The sequence below is a fragment of the Rutidosis leptorrhynchoides genome, chromosome 5 (genome assembly GCF_046630445.1).
Source record: "Rutidosis leptorrhynchoides isolate AG116_Rl617_1_P2 chromosome 5, CSIRO_AGI_Rlap_v1, whole genome shotgun sequence".
NCBI classification, from domain to species: domain Eukaryota; kingdom Viridiplantae; phylum Streptophyta; class Magnoliopsida; order Asterales; family Asteraceae; genus Rutidosis; species Rutidosis leptorrhynchoides.
Window position 1 is genome coordinate 135,465,469 of NC_092337.1, and position 17,509 is coordinate 135,482,977.

Below are 17,509 nucleotides of genomic sequence, written 5' to 3' on the forward strand. Positions count from 1 at the left end.
TAAATTTTTGAGCTAAAAGTATTAGCGAAAAAGCCAAGTGTGGGGAATTTTACTATTCTTTTCGAATTATTATCACAAAATTTTGCAAAAATTAAAATGATTTAAGTAATTTTTAGCTTGAAAATAAAAGGAATAAAAGTCACTAAACGGAAAGGATGCATCTAGTCCATCCTTGAAGGAAGTAAAGTCTTCTGAATTTCGCCGTACTTGATATAGCAAACTTCCTAAACTATGTCATTTCATACCAATATCATCTCACGATATAAAGGTACAGTGGGAAGAGAAAGTCTTGAACTTTCAAAACCCGAAAATAAACTTGGTAGGGTAAATCCATTGACTTGATCATTCTTCAAGTCTTCAAACTAGTTGAATTAGTCGATTACAAATAGGAGGTCTTAGCTGACAAGAACATCCCTTGCATCGTGTAATCCCGTTTGAGTGTTTGCGCAAGACTACTCTTGGTGAACCAATTAATTAGTTCTCGTGCATAACCAATCAATCCGATCTTAATCCTAAATAACATTCAACATTAAGGGTAAAAAGTCTAGATGAGCATATTTCCTTAATTTGATATCAAAACTATCTTTTTTACTTTCATAAAACTTAAAATACCAAAAATATTGTCTTTTCATCTTATTCATCACTTGATTCGCCCATCTTAAAAGGGCAAACCAAAATATCTTGTAATTATAATTTTATTAGTTAATCACAATTTAGTTTATAATCCTAATTTGACTTAGATATTGTCTTTGGAACGATACATAGATTTTACCATTGTCTATACTACTACACGATCGGGTACACTGCCCGTTAGTGTATAGCAATCTTTAATCGGTATTTTTCCATTCTATTTTATACAATAATTAATACACCACATTTTGCATATCAATTACTCTTCATTAGTGACAATGTATTTGAATCATGTGAACAATGAACTTATGAAAACCTAATCTAGTTGTATGATGAACCCTAGAATTCAAAGTCTTAAATTGATGCGGTTTGACCGTGGTGAATTTTTGCGGTTGATCATGCGGCCCGCTGTGGGTTGACCGTGCATCATGGAATAATGGATTTCTTGTCCGTTTCTTCACGTCGAGCGCGTTTTGGCGATTTTATCATTTCTATAGAATACTTGAGGACAATTTTTTTTGCTTAACATTGTATGATCACATCCAATCGATGTTTCATCATCAATGACACATATGTAGGCATGTATGTATATTTATATATATAACTACACATATATTATACAAATAAGGCACATTGTCCTACAACTAGCATGCAATCTATTCAAGTAAGCATTTATTCCTAAGTTAAGCATAATCTTATTGAGAAATACTTTTAATAATTTAGAGGATGTGCAATTTTTGAAATAATGACACATTAACTTAAAACACATTAATTTTTAAATAAACTATCCTCTTTTCTTAAAGTTTGATCATTGATTCTCATTTATTTTAAGATTACCCAACCTTTGACTTAACCCTCCTATAGACTTGCTAGATTTGTTTACCCTTCCTAGGTTTTTAACTTTCTTGATAATTGACCTTGGACTTAGAGTACATTGTTTGTGTTTACTAGAATTGTGATTAGTTTACAAAACAATTTTTTCTTTAAAACAATTTTTGTCATCTAAGGATCTTTTCAAATAATTGTTTTTATCAATTAAAATTTTGTTAAGTTGATTTACCTTTTGTAAATTCTTTTCTAACAATTTTATTTTGTCACAACTTCTAGTATACACAAATTTTACCGCTTTGTACTCATCTAGCAAATCTTCATAATTAAAATGATAGAATACATGTACCTCATCGCTTTGAACGCTTGAGCTTTCGCCTTCTTCTCCTTGATAGCACGATTCAACCTCATCCTCACTACAAGCATCTTGACTTGGAGTGTATCTTGAACCCATGAGACATACGTCTTCATCTTCATCTCCATATTGATCAACCAACTAATTCCCACCAAGACATTCAAGTCTTGTTGTCTTTTCCTCAAACCCATTTTTCATTGAGCAACTAAAGGCTTCTTCTACTTGAGGACATAGTGAATCCCAACATTCCTTTGCACTATCATATGAAAGCATTTTAACCCTTTCTTCACTAGGAAGAACTCTATGAAGTAGTGATATAGCATCAAATTACTTTAGCATTTTGTTTGCTACTTCATCATTTTGGAATGTTGGTTTCACCATTGTTGGAGATTCTTGAGAAACAAGGTTTCCTCCCTTGATGATTCTCCACATGTCGTAATCCTTTGATTTGACATAGATCTCAAATCTTATCTTCCACACATAGACATCCGCTTTATTAAAGATTGGTGCTTCATTAGCCCATCTTTCAATGTATGCCATCGTTTGAGTTGATCCCAAGAATATTTGACTCGGGTTTATGCCCAAATTGATTTTTGAATCAATCAAAAACGTTTCTAGAAAAATGTACGAGCACACCGCTCTGATACCAATTGTAAGTAACTAGAGGGGGTGAATAGTTACTTAATACAATTTTTAATACTTTTTCGATGATCAATAAGATTTGAACAATACTTGATCACCTTAATCAACTCAAACCAATGTGTGGTGTGTTTATGTTTGTAATAGTGCGAAATGTAAAGTAAAGAGCATAAACACAAGGATTTATAGTGGTTCGGGTGAATGTTAACTAATCTACCTTAATCCACTCCCCGATTCACTAATCGGGATTTCTTGTTTCACTGAGCACCTTTCTCCAAATCCGTTGGAGATCTGATTTACAAGCCTTGTACTCTTTCTTAGACAACAAACCTAATCCTTTTATTCCTTTGAAAGATTACCACCAACTTATATCAACTTGTCTTCAACTTGGAAAAGTTTTAATCTCCAATGAGAAGGAAGAAGATAGCTAAACTAGCATATGCTTCAAATTAAGTGTGGTAATGATGTCTTGACAAATTAAGCAAGTAATAACAATTAAGCATGTTTCAAGACATCAAGTTAATCAAGTTTAAACTTATTCATAAACTTAATTTCAGACTTAAGCAAACCTATGTGTGTTAATGTTTTATTGTCTTTCAAGTTTACTAGATTATGACATTTCAAATATTATCCAAGTAACACAAGCATATAGTGAAGTAGCCCAAATACTAGTTGGTGGAACCCAACTTTTAACCCATAACAAGACATGGTTCATACATACATATATTAAATAACTATATATCATTTATCACTTAACACGTAGTCAAATAATAAAATGTACTAATAGCAAGTAGTCAAGTAATATACATGTAATGACTAGCAAGAGATCACTAAGTAATCTTAAAATTATGCACATAGTGATAACATAGCCTTGAACTAAGACTATGTAAGTTTTACTTGCATAGTGACATTTGCAAGATTAATGTATAAGCATACATTAATATCCAACACATGTACAAGGAAAGAGCAACTCTTGGTTGGGACTTGGTGACCATCCTAAGAATGTCTAGATATATTTTAGATGTACATGTTTTCCTAAAACACTTATGTGTTTTCCTTAATCAAGGCTTAATCGTCATTAAGGTGTCATTAGACGAGATTAACCAAGATTAGTGTTCTAGTGACCAAAACCCCTTTGGGAATAAAGGAGGCAACTATCCTAAGCATGTTTGAACAGGTTTCATGAATTATAGATGCCCGAAAATGGTCAATCATTTTTCGATCAAAATCCGGATAGTAGGTTTCCGCGGTCGATCCACGGTTAGCCGTGGAGTCGACTGTGCATCTCAGATTTCGAAAATATGGGTGCAAGTCTCCACGATATGACATGCGGTCGACCGTGGTCTTAACTGTGTGCTTTACGTTTTCCGTTTTAAGCTTCATTTGGTTTTTGGTCTTTCGCTAGAGTAAATGTGGATTAGTGAACTTGTATATTTATGTCAAGATGTCTACCATCATCTTTATCTATGTGCATATGTCATCATCAAAATACTTATTGTTATGAGTTAAGATTAGTATAGTCATTAAGCATAATCTCATTATAACCCACATTCTCCCCCAACAGTCACGTTCTAAAAAAATAATAATAAAATAAAATAAAATAGTGGATGATTAGCATTCATTTAGTTTGTGTTTTAGTATAGAAATAAAGTTTGGATTAGCGTATTTGTTACTCTTAGATCATTACTAGTGGTGACGGGCGTGATGGGCGTGATGGGTGTGATAGGTGTTTTTGTGAGAAATAGTGGTGATTTGGCAAAGGTGATGACGTGATGGAGTTTATAGTGGTATGGAGTAATAGTTGTGTGATGAAGTTATTTTATTAATTTTATTGATTTAATTAAATTATAAAAGAATTTATTTAATTTTTGATTGGTTAAAATCTCCATCACCCTCATGTGATGCATCACGCCCATCATTTTTTCGGATCATCACGCCCCATAGTGTCGTGATCAATGGAGTAATGGCATCACATACCCACCATCACGCTCCTCTATTAATGGTCTTACTTTGTTTTAAAATAAGTAATAAGCGGATAAGCTATTAAATAATTAAATAATCGACCACAAACACCCCTAATAGAATTCAAAAACTGAATAAGCGGTTTCTCATCCAAGTGATTTTGGAGAGCTCAAATTTTCATTTGAAAAGCAGGTGTACGCATATAGCTATGTCTTTATTCTGCACTGACGGTCAGTTAAGATATATAGAACAATTATTATAAGGGGCCAGTGAAAGAGAGAAATTATGAACATTATTTGTCAAAAAAATTGCCGGATAAAATGTCACTTGGCCTGGGCTTTTAGTTTTGTAGTTAATATTCAAGGTTGTTGATTTCTTGTTTAAAGTTGTGGGTTTTTAGCTTGGATAGTTTAGTTTGGTGGTTGCACTATGTGGTTGTCCCTAGTCAGATTTTTTTTTTTTTTGTTCATTTCGGTCTCTTATGCATCTTTGGTTTGTGAGTCCTTTTATTTTGGCTGCTCTGTTGATCTATATATACATCCTTAGTTTTTAAGCAAAAAATATTGATTTTTTTAAAATCAAAACCTAGCTATAAGAGGCCTCTCAACGGTAGTGCCCTGGGCACCGCCGTGACCATCGCCCTGCAAGGCGCCAATGGCACCAAGCCGCCCTGCCTCCCGCCTTGAGTACGCCCTGGCTACTCGCCCTGCTTTCTTTCTTTCTCAAGCATTTTTGAAGACACCCACAACGATCATTTTTCCGACCATTACATTTTTATTTATTTAATATATCTATTCTATATACATTATATATACACATCAAACTTATATTTTCTCAAACAATACAAAACTTTCTTTCTTTCAAACAAACCAATCTACAATTTCAAACAACACTATGCATCATAATAGTCGTCATTTGGATGGAGACGCGAATGAAAGTTAACGATTGCGAATAGTTTCAATTATAATAAAGCACTCGAATTAATTGATGATTTGGATGCGTTAAGCGAAGATGAAGATATCGATTCCATACCAAAAGCACCTAGAAAATTCATTCATAGAGATCGAGAAAGAACCGCAAAGGCTTTATGGGATGATTATTTATTCGACACATATATGTTCCCCCGGATTACTTCTGAAGACGTTATCGAAGCAGCAAGCCTTTATTTTTCTTCGTATATGTCAAGGTTTAATGATTTATTCTCAAACAGCGATTCATTCTTATTTTAGTTATTATTATCAATGATGCGATGCTACTGGATTACTTGGCTTTAATGTCGTTCAAAAAGTAACATCCACCATACTACAGGTAGCATATGGTTGTTCTACCAATCTTTTTAATGAGTATTTGCATATGGGTGAACAAACCTCATATGATTTTTTAATTAATTTTTGTAGATGTATTTTTCACTTGTACGTAATCGAATATTTGAGGAAACCAAATGTACACGATGTTCAACGTTTGACCGCGAAACATAAAGAACTACTTGGTTTTTCAGGGATGCTAGGAAGTATAGATTATATGCATTGGGGATGGAGAATTTGCCTTGTACGTTGGAAGGGTTATTATACACGAGGTGTCCATGGTGTCCTGGCAATCATGCTTGAAGCGGTAGCCTCGTATAATGGTTGAATTTTGCACGCATTTTTTTGGAACATCAGGATCGAATAACGATATCAACGTACTTAATCAATCCTATTTGTTTAGCGAATTAGTAAGAGGTGAAGCTCCACCATGTACTTTTACGGTTAATGGGTGTACGTTAAACAAGAGTTATTATTTAATGGATGAAATTTACCCAGATGGTCAAATTAGTGAAGTCGTTCAAAAGTCCGATCGACCCAAAAACCTCAAAATTCAAAAAATATCAAGAATCAGTAAGAAAAGATATTCAACGCGCATTTGAAATACTACATGATCGGTGGCAAATTATTCAAAAACCACCTAGACCATACTATATCTGCAAAACTAGAAGAATTATCTTAACATGTGTGATCTTATATAATATGGTAACCGAGACAGCGGTCGTGCATTTTGTGCACTTGGGGAGGATTATCGTCCGGTTCGTCGTACACGAGGAACAATCCAAGAAAGACTTGACACGGAGCTTCGGATGGATGCGGAAATACGAGATGCGGGCATTCATCGACTACTACAAGATATGTTGTGGAACATGTTTTGAGTCTTCCACTTAATTATCGTATTTGACATAATCCGACATTGAGACCTTCAAACAATCAAGATGAAGCGGGACCTTCACACATTCCTGACGACGATGATGAGGAAGATCAAGAAGAAAACAAAGAATAGTTTTTATAATTTTAATCTATTTTTAAATTTAATGTAAATTTTAGTTTTAGTCTATTTGTAGTTTGATTGTGCTTTAAATTTTATTGTAGTTTTAATTTAAATTTAATGGAAATGTAATTTTAGGTTTTAAAATTTGAGGAAGTATTTAATTGTTGGGAGTGCTTAATCCTGGATTAATTCTGGTGAAAAAGTGCTGATGTAACGCTAATGTAGCAACTAGTTCTGGTGAAAATGCTTGTCATGGTGGGAAGCTCTATTACTTATTATGTGAGAAGGGAAGGGTAAGGATGCAAGTTTCAACTTTTTTATTAATCCAAACCAAATCTTGATAGTTTTTCTATTTTTTTCCCTTGTACACACAAACATAACTCTGTTCTATATAATTCTTTGTAACCTTAACCAAGATTTCTTGCTCTTTTTAGGAAGTATTAATAACTTATCGTTGAGCCAAATGTGTGATACACCTTGGGATGTTAAAAAGAGACTGATTAGCACTTTTACTAATGAAGCTATTATGGGGTATCATATTTCTTTTTCTAAATAAGTGAAATCCATACTACACTAGTGGAGTACTAATATTTTGGTGACCACAGAATAAGATCTTTGACCTTTTAGACCCTTTTATAAGTACATACGGATTATGTTTAACAAACATGGGGTTGAAGTAAAGATCAGTTCAAAGAATATACTAGAAATTTCATACAAATGCACATTTTATACATATTATATTTAATATTTATATATCCATGTATCGTATAAAGCAAAAGTAAAAAAACATAGCCATAGAGTGAAGAAAAGCAAAAGAGGTGGGCTTTCTTAAGCACGGATCCCAATGTTATGCAGGAAGAATGCCAGCATTGTTTGCTGTAAACTCATTCCTTTAGTATAAGTTTAAAGAAACTTGCTTTGTTTTTCTTTGAATATCTTTTCAGAGGAATTTTGATAAAGTTTATATTTATTAGCACTAGCATACCCTTCATTTAACAAATTCATCAAGTAAATTTGTGCTTTATAAATATAAAGATATCTCTATTACACAGTCTCAAAAATGGAGGGAATGCAAAGTAGGATTAGTTTAACATCCACACAATGATTGATTAAACTTTGCATATTATATAAAAAATAAAGAAAACTTGCTTTGGATTACATCTCCTATCTAGCTTTTTCTTTATTCCAAGTGTGAAAGTGAGTTAAATTCATTGAAAAATGAAGTCTTTGAGCAACAACAATGGCAATAATGAAAACAATGACAACAAAAATAGTAACAACAATTGGCTTGGTTTCTCTCTTTCTCCTCATATGAACACCATGGAAGCTTCTCCACCACCACCTCATCATCATTCTTCTTCTTCTTCTTCTTCTTCTTCTAACCCCACAACTTATTTCAATCTTCCTTACAACTACTCAAACATTTATGAAGTTGAAGGTCAAAATGGTAATAATAATGGGATTTATTCTTCTTTTCCCATTATGCCCCTCAAATCTGATGGCTCACTTTGTTTGATGGAAGCCATCACAAGATCACATTCACAAGGTTTGCCTTTATTTTAATTCTTTTATTATCTTATTTTTAAAACAATGTTGATGTTGATTATATTTAATGTGTTTTAGGAGGAATAGTTAGTTCAAGTACACCAAAACTTGAGAATTTTTTTGGTGGTGTAACAATGGGGACCACTGATTATGAAAGAGGAGATGGAGCTAAAATGGGACTTGGGTTAGATGATAGTAGTACAATGTACTACAACCAAAATCAAGAACATAACCATAGGCCTAATCAGCACCAGATTCAAACCCAAAACTACCCAGATTACTCTGGTTTCAGAGACTTGTACCAAACTGTACAACAAGATCATCAACAAGTCAATGTACCAATTACTAGTATTGGTCAAGATGATGATGATGACGTCACTGGTATGAAAAACTGGATTTCAAGAAACTATCATTCTAATGGTGATCATGGTGGTTATGGTGATTTACAGTCACTTAGTCTGTCAATGAGCTTTGGTTATTCACAGTCAACTCCCCCATGTGACGTCACTGCACCACAACACCAACAGCAGCAGCAGCAGCAAATCATACCTTGTAGTGGTGTTTCTGCTGACGTCACTACTGATTGTGTTGTTATGGATACCAAAAAAAGAGGATGTGAGAAAGTTGACCAACACAAACAGACTGTTCATAGGAAATCTTTGGATACATTTGGTCAAAGAACCTCTCAGTATAGAGGTGTTACCAGGTTAATATCTAAATATTTAATTAATTATTACTGGTATTATTTATTTTTTTGAAAAATAAAATGTTAAATTTCTAGTTTTGTTTAGGTGAATGTTTATGAATGATGAATATGTCTTAATCAGGCATAGATGGACTGGTAGATATGAAGCACATTTGTGGGACAATAGTTGCAAGAAAGAAGGCCAAAGCAGGAAGGGAAGACAAGGTTAGAAATAAATTAAAAAGAATATATGTACATAATTATTTGACTATGTTGACTTTTTCAACGTGTCTCCTTTGACTAATAATTATTACTACAACTTCTTAGTTCTTACCAATTTTCTTGTTTCTTGTTTTGTGGTGGATTAAAACATTGCTTCAGTTTATCTGGGTAAGTCTCGGTTTCATTTTTCATTAAAAGTTTCCATATACAAAATAAAAAAAATAAAAAAAGTCTAGATAATTATTCTTACTATTGTTTGATTATTAATTTGTAGGTGGATATGATATGGAAGATAAAGCTGCTAGAGCTTATGATTTAGCAGCCCTTAAGTATTGGGGTCCTGCAACTCACATCAATTTTCCGGTAGCTTTCAAAATGTTCTTCATAAAACCTCTTATTTTAAATTTTGGTAATATTATTTTATCATTTTATCTTCAATATAGTATTTAAAAGCTATATTTATGTTTATTACAGTTGGAGAACTATGAACAAGAAATTGTAGAAATGAAGAATATGTCCAGACAGGAATATGTAGCTCATTTAAGAAGGCATGCAACTCATTCAACTCCCATTTTTTAAACCATATATTAATATTTGTACCTGCACATATGTTATCCACAAATATTTTCACAATGTCAAATGTTTGAATTGTTTTCAGGAGAAGCAGTGGTTTCTCCAGAGGAGCTTCAGTTTACAGAGGAGTAACAAGGTTTAAAAAAAGATCCTCATGCATAACAATTTAGATTTTTATACACTTTTACAATATAACTAAATAAATTGGTATTTATTTTATTTTATTTTTAGACACCATCAACATGGCCGATGGCAAGCTCGGATTGGTCGTGTGGCCGGGAACAAGGATCTTTATTTGGGCACATTCAGTAAGTTCAAAATTTTGAGCTAGCTAGCTAGTTATTGTTAATTTTATTTAAATAAATGAGTAACTAATATACAAATGTGAATGCTTTTAAACGAAACTGTAATCTCTGTAAAATCTAGAACTTTAACATGATCAAAACTGCTTTTGTCAACAAAAGAAGGCTGATTTTTTTCAAAAGCATCTTCTTTGACTCTTCCATCCAATTGCCAATGCATGTTTTTATGTCTTGCTGCATTGCATATTCAGATTTTAGTAAAAGTCACAAAAGCTATCTCAAGTGGGACCCAGCTTGTATATTACCACTATTCATTTATCTCCTAATATCATATACTCCATGTAAATGTAAATGTAAATGTAGTACAATAATAGTTTTCACCTAAATTCTAAATTAAATAATATAGGCACCCAAGAGGAAGCTGCTGAGGCTTATGATGTGGCTGCCATAAAATTTCGTGGCGTCAATGCGGTGACAAATTTCGATATATCTCGGTATAACGTTGAAAAGATCATTGCAAGTAACACCCTTTTGGCGGGAGAATTAGCTCGACGAACGAAGGAAATAGTCCCTGTAACCGATGATCCACTCATATTAGTGGACCAAACTGCTCATAATGTTGATCAACCTAAGACCATGTTCACTGAACCCACCACCAATAGGAACATGTTGGACTGGAAAATGACACTATATGGTCAAAATGTGACGGGACCCGGGCTCGAGGGCGATGAGTCCATTAAACTTGGAACACACGTGTCAAATGCTTCATCACTGGTGACAAGTTTAAGCAGTTCGCGAGAAGATAGCCCCGAAAGAAACAACAACAATCTTCCGATGGTTCTTGAAACGCCACCCTCGGATACCAAGTTTCTAGCTGGGAATAATGCTTGGATCCCAACAGCAACAACACAAATGAGGTCTCAGATTCCATTGTTTGCTGCATGGACGGATGCATGATTATGGAATTAAAAATGGAGATTGTGCATGGGGTCTATTTCTTGGCTTTTTAGTCTTTTGATATGTATTAATTTGAATTGGGAAGGGGTAAATTTAGTTCTACATGGGATTTTGTATCACTCCATGGTAACATTGGTTACTAATTTTCAAACTCTACAAGATCTTATTATTCTAAGCGGCAAGTGTTTATTTTTTTTTTTTTTTTCAAATGAATCTTGTTATAATAATTTATGCTTCATGCCTTAAATGTACGTTAAGATATAGCAATAGAAAATGAAAAAAGAGGTTTCATGACACAATGATTCATTGACCATAACTTCTCAGATTATGATTAGATTTGGCCTTTTTTTACTAATGGTCCAATTTTAAGTACAAGAATTGAACCCAGCTCATTCCTTCCAATTATACGCAAAAGATTGTGTTTGTTCTTTTGACCTATAACTGTTTTTGTTTATTACAATTGCATGTCACCATGCAATATCTATGATTTTAAATTCGTATATAAAGTTTAATTTCATCATTACCTTGCTCCCTTTGCTTTTGATCTGAAACGATATCATTTCTTTCTAGATTTGTCTTTATTATTTTTCTTGTTTCTAAAATACTCCACGAATACTATGAAACAAACATATATTTGTTTTAACTGCGATATCGACATCGAATGATCTCATTTGTCACCCACACACGCGTTAGGGAAACTCAATTCGCGACGATGTTGGTAGTACAATCAAAGGTTGGGAAAAACCTCCCAGAGACTTTTCCAAACGGCATTGATGTTGACAGTACCATCAAAGGTTGAAAACTCACTGCTTTGAGTGAGAATCGAACCTGAGTTGGCAGTACCCCAAGTTGGATCTCACTCTCATACAACTCAAGCCAAGTTTCGGTGGTAGTATTAAATAAAGATTAATTCATTGAATGATGAAATAACCGAACAAAGATACAACTATGAAACAGACGGACTCAAAACTATAAACGTGTCCCGACCCACTATTCACTACCGAGCCATACCAAAACACACTAACAATAACATAAACTCAAACCTAAACTACAAACCAAATCAAACTTACACTAAAAAAAGATCCTAAATAATGCAAAGGAAGAATTGAAAACAAGCACGAAACAGACAAAACTAAAAGAAGAACATAGCTACCGAAATCGAAAAGTCCACCTTGTCCTTGATGAATACATAGAACATGGAGTGATGGACTATGAGTTGGGATCTAATATGTCAGCTAAAAGCTACTTGGTGATCCTTAGTGATCATAAAAACGAGGGTAAAAAACTCAGCAAGGTCATCCATTTTTTGTTTTCTTTGAGTTCTCTTCAACGATCATGAAATGCACTCAAACGCAACATTGTGATTGCAGGTAAATCTCCACGGTCTAAGACACAATTTTTCGCATTTTCACCCATAGCACGGACACGCCAATAGTCCATCTTTCAAATTCCTTATATGAATAGAAGTCACGAAATATATAAAATCAAGATACTTCATTGTGCAACCAAATTTAACCATTCCTTTTTATAGATAAATAGTACTGCAATGTTAAACTATATTCGACTAATATTGTTTATTGTTTATTCCTTTTTTCTTAGACAATTCCCATCGGTTAGTGGTAAGAGTGTTGTTGGTTTAGTGATCCATCACAACCTATGGCATTCTCTAACCATTAGGTTATTATCCAATTTTAATGATGGAGCATGTGATTTCAAAACATAATGCATAACGGTAGTGGTGGCTTCATTTCATAAGTTTTGGTTGTACATTGTGCTTTAATATATATACCATGATCAAATAAATTAATTTAGCAGTTGAGGAAAGGTATTTAGTGATGAAAGAAAGTGTTGATGTGACGCTGAGATAACTGTCAGTTATCGGAAATAGTATGTCATGGATGAGAATGGTCGTAAACCGAGGAAAAAATATTTGTCCGGTAACAATCAAAGTGTAGTGACCCGAACTTTTCCATGTTTATATATATTAAATGAGATTGATATTTACATGATTAAATGTTTCCAACATGATAAGCAATCAAACTTGTTAAGACTTGATTATTTGAAATAAGTTTCATATAGACAATTGACCACCCAAGTTGACCGGCGATCCACGAACGTTAAAAACTTGTAAAAACTACATGATGTTATATAAATAGATATATATATATGGTTAACATGAGATTATGATAAGTAAGTATCTCTATAAATATGTTAACAATGAGTTATATAAAAACAAATGAGATTATTGATTTAAGAAACTCGAAAATGATATATATAACGATTATCGTTATAACAACATCTTACGAAATACATATGTATCATATTAAGATATTGTTACACTATATTTAACATGATAAAATGATAATTAAGTAAATCATTAAGTGTGTTAACAATGAACTACATATGTAAAAACAAGACTACTAACTTAAGAATTTCGAAACGAGACATATATGTAACGATTATCGTTGTAATAGTATTTTAACATATATATATATATATATATATATATATATATATATATATATATATATATATATATATATATATATATATATATATATATATGATGTTAAGATATATTTATACACCATGTTATTATGATAACATAACAATTTAACATCTTATTTAAGTATTATAACAATGGATTAATTACATTTAACAAGATCGTTAACTTAAAGGTTTCAAAACAACACTTACATGTAACGACTAACGGTGACTTAACGACTCAGTTAAAATGTATATACATGTAGTGTATTAATATGTATTAGTACACTTTTGAAATACTTAAAGACACATATCAAAGTACTTCTACTTAACAAAAATGCTCACAATTACATTCTCATTCATTTTCATCAACAATTCTACTCGTATGTACCCGTATTCGTACTCGTACAATACACAGCTTCTAGATGTATTTACTATTGGTATATACACCTTTAATCATTCATTCTTAGCAGCCATCTTAGAGTCAAAAACATGTGGAACCATTATTTAACAACTTGTATGACTAATGAGCTAAAAACAAACTTAAGGATCTTTTTTTTTCTTTATAACAAGTAATCCCGTTTTTATGATTTCACCCCATTTTTTCATTCCATTTTCTCATACTTACACTCCAAATTCTCTCTCAAAATACTCCTAACATCATACTTGATCATCTCTAAGCATTTTCACCATCTTTTAGCTTCAATTACAAGCTTTAATCATCATAAAAACAACCATTCAAGAACACTTCAAGAAATCTTTCAAACTTGCTAGCTTACTTCCAATCTTGCAAATTCATTTCAAGTGATCATCAAATCTCAAGAAATATTTCTTATTTACAGTAAGATATCTTTCTAATTCAAGGTAATACTCATACTCAAACTTTGATTCAATTTCTATAACTATAACAATCTTATTTCGAGTGAAAATTTTACTTGAACTTGTTTTCGTATCATGATTCTACTTCAAGAACTTTCATGCCATCCAAGGATCCTTTGAACCTAGATCTATTTTTCTCTTTTCCAGTAGGTTTATCCACAAAACTTGAGGTAGTAATGATGTTCATAACATCATTCGATTCATACATATAAAGCTATCTTATTCGAAGATTTAAACTTGTAATCACTAGAACATAGTTTAGTTAATTCTAAACTTGTTCGCAAACAAAGTTAATCCTTCTAACTTGAGTTTTAAAATCAACTAAACACATGTTCTATATCTATATGATATACTAACTTAATGATTTAAAACCTGGAAACACGAAGAACACCTTAAAACCGGACATACGCCGTCGTAGTGAAACCGGGGGCTGTTTTGGGTTAGAAAAATAAAAACTATCTTAATCTTTGAATTGGAAGTTTGTTTTCTGAAAAAATGATATTACATATGAACATGATACTATATCCAAAAATCATGGTTAAACACAAAGTGGAAGTATGTTTTTCAAAATGGTCATCAAGATGTCGTTCTTTCGACGCAAATGACTACCTCTTTAAAAAATGACTTGTAACATGTATTTCCGACAATAAACTTATACTTTTTCTTTTTAGTTTCATAAATTTCAGTTCATTATGAAACCATAGCAACTTGAATCACTCAAAACGGATTTGAAACAAAGAAATGACGGGTAAAATAAAATTGGATAAATTTGCTAGTTTTAGCTACGAAAATTTTGTAACAAATCTAGACTAAACATATCCTAACTAATTTATATTGTATTATACATATTATGTAATCTTGGGATACCATATACACGTATGCAATGTTTTGACATATCATATCGACCCATCTATATATATATTTCGGAACAACCATAGACACTCTATATGCAGTAATGTTTGAGTTAGCTATACAGGGTTGAGGTTGATTTCAAAATAATATATATACTTTGAGTTGTGATCTAGCCTGAGACTTGTATACACTGGGTCGTGGATTGATTCGAGATAATATATATTGATTTATTTCAGCACATCTAACTGTGGACAACTAGTTGTAGGTTACTAACGAGGACTGCTAACTTAACAAACTTAAATCATAAAAACGTAATAAAAAATGTTGTGAATATATTTAAATCATACTTTGATATATATATGTACATATTTGTTATAGGTTCGTGAATCGACCAGTGGTCAAGTCTTATTTCCAATGAAGGAAAAATATGTGAAAGTGAGTTATAGTCCCACTTTTAAAATCTATTATTTTTGGGATGAGAATACATGCAGTTTTATAAATGTTTTACAAAATAGACACAAGTGATCAAAATTATATTCTATGTTGAATTATCGAACCGAATATGCCCCTTTTTAGCTTGGTAGCCTAAGAATTAGTGTTTATTATAATTGCCACCAATTGACGCGAATCCTAAAGATAGATCTATTTGGCCCAACAAGCCTCATCCGAGTTACGGATGCTTTAGTATTTTGATTTATCATGTCCGATGAGAGTCCCGGAATGATGGGGATATTCTATATGCATCCTGTTAAGGTCAGTTACCAGGTGTTCATCATATGAATGATTTTTATGCAGATTGCATGTTGTTTATGAGAAATGGAAATATGAAATCTTGTGGTCTATTATTATGATTTGATAAATATATAGGTTAAACCTATAACTCACCAACATTTTTGTTGATGTTTAAAGCATGTTTATTCTCAGGTGATTATTAAGAGCTTCCGCTGTTGCATGCTAATTTATGGACAAGAGTTGGAGTCAGCATGCTTGTATAATATTGTTTAAAAATTGCATTCGAAGACTTAAATTGATGTGTAATATTATTGTAAACCATTATGTAATAATCGTGTGAAAACGCTATATTTTATATTATCATTATTTGATAATCGTCGTAATATTTTTAAACCTTTATCGATAAAATAAAGGTTATAGTTTGTTTTAAAATCGAATGCAGTCTTTGAAAAACATCTCATATAGAGGTCAAAACCTCGCAACGAAATCAATTAATATGGAACGTTTATAAATCGATATGAACGGGACATTTCAGTTGGTATCCGAGCGTTGGTCTTAGAGAACCAGAAATTTACATTAGTGTTTCTTATCGAGTATGTAGGATGCATTAGTGAGTCTGGACTTTGACCGTATATTTTTCTTTAAAAACGATTGCTTAACACTTTTTGTTGAAAACTATATATATTTAACATGTAAATATTATGTGATATATTAATCTATTAACGTATTTGATAATGTGTGATAGATGTCTATCTCTAGTACAAATCCCATCGACTCACCTAATAATAATGAAGAGTCAAATATATTTTGGGAAGATTCACAAATTCCCGAAGAGGAACCGGAAGAAGAGGAACCGGAAGAGGAGGAACCGGAAGAAGAGGAACCGAAAGAAGAGGTTCCGAAGGGGGAAATTTTAGGAACCACTGAAAAACAGACAAATAAAAGAAAACCCTCAACTAATGGACCAAAATTAATAATGGTCAATGGTGTTTTCGCCGAGGAAGAAAAATATTGGGAAGATTACCAATTTTCCGATGAATCGGATCCCGATGAGGATTCCGATGATGTTATAGAAATTACCTCGACCCAATTTGAAAAAACAAAAGAAAATAATAAGGGAAAGGGCATCAAAATAGAGAAACCTGATTCCAACCCCGATGAACTTTATATGTATCGTCAACACCCGTATTTCTTAAGTTGTAACAATAACCCGGGAACCTCTAAGCCACCAAGTTTTTCTAAACCATTTTTGAAAACAACGGCTCGTATTAGAGGAACATCATATATCCCTAGAAAATTAGCAAAACGAAACAGGTCCGAAGAGGAAGAAACTAGTGAGTCGGAATAAAGAGTTGTAATCACGAGGTGTAAAATATGTAAAATAAGTGTGCTTGTACTTTTCTTGTTGTATGTGAAAATTGCTTGTATTATTATCTTTTACGAATCTAATTCTCGTCTGTTTTACAGTATAAAAACACAATGGACGTTAAGGATTGACAACCAAAAATTTTAGAAGACCTACCCGGGGACATGATTGATGAAATCTTGTCTAAAGTTGGTCAGAAT

General features: G+C 32.7%; 1 protein-coding gene across 1 annotated transcript; it reads left to right on the top strand.

Annotated features, from left to right (window-relative positions):
* The first annotated feature begins 7,930 nt into the window (after positions 1 to 7,930).
* On the top strand, positions 7,931 to 11,098 carry LOC139847656 (AP2-like ethylene-responsive transcription factor ANT). Its single transcript, XM_071837379.1, has 9 exons — positions 7,931 to 8,258; positions 8,336 to 8,963; positions 9,085 to 9,167; positions 9,324 to 9,332; positions 9,439 to 9,527; positions 9,639 to 9,712; positions 9,823 to 9,873; positions 9,969 to 10,045; positions 10,446 to 11,098. Exons 1-9 carry the CDS (start codon positions 7,931 to 7,933, stop codon positions 10,994 to 10,996), a joined length of 1,890 nt encoding a protein of 629 aa, XP_071693480.1. The 3' UTR covers positions 10,997 to 11,098.
* Positions 11,099 to 17,509: the final 6,411 nt, after the last annotated feature.

Excerpts from the sequence above, each read along its gene's own strand:
- LOC139847656 (XM_071837379.1), top strand. The coding sequence starts at position 7,931 with ATGAAGTCTTTGAGCAACAACAATGGCAATAATGAAAACAATGACAAC. Across the intron at positions 8,259-8,335 it reads CACAAGATCACATTCACAAG|GAGGAATAGTTAGTTCAAGT; the intron begins GTTTGCCTTTAT and ends AATGTGTTTTAG. Across the intron at positions 10,046-10,445 it reads TCTTTATTTGGGCACATTCA|GCACCCAAGAGGAAGCTGCT; the intron begins GTAAGTTCAAAA and ends TAAATAATATAG.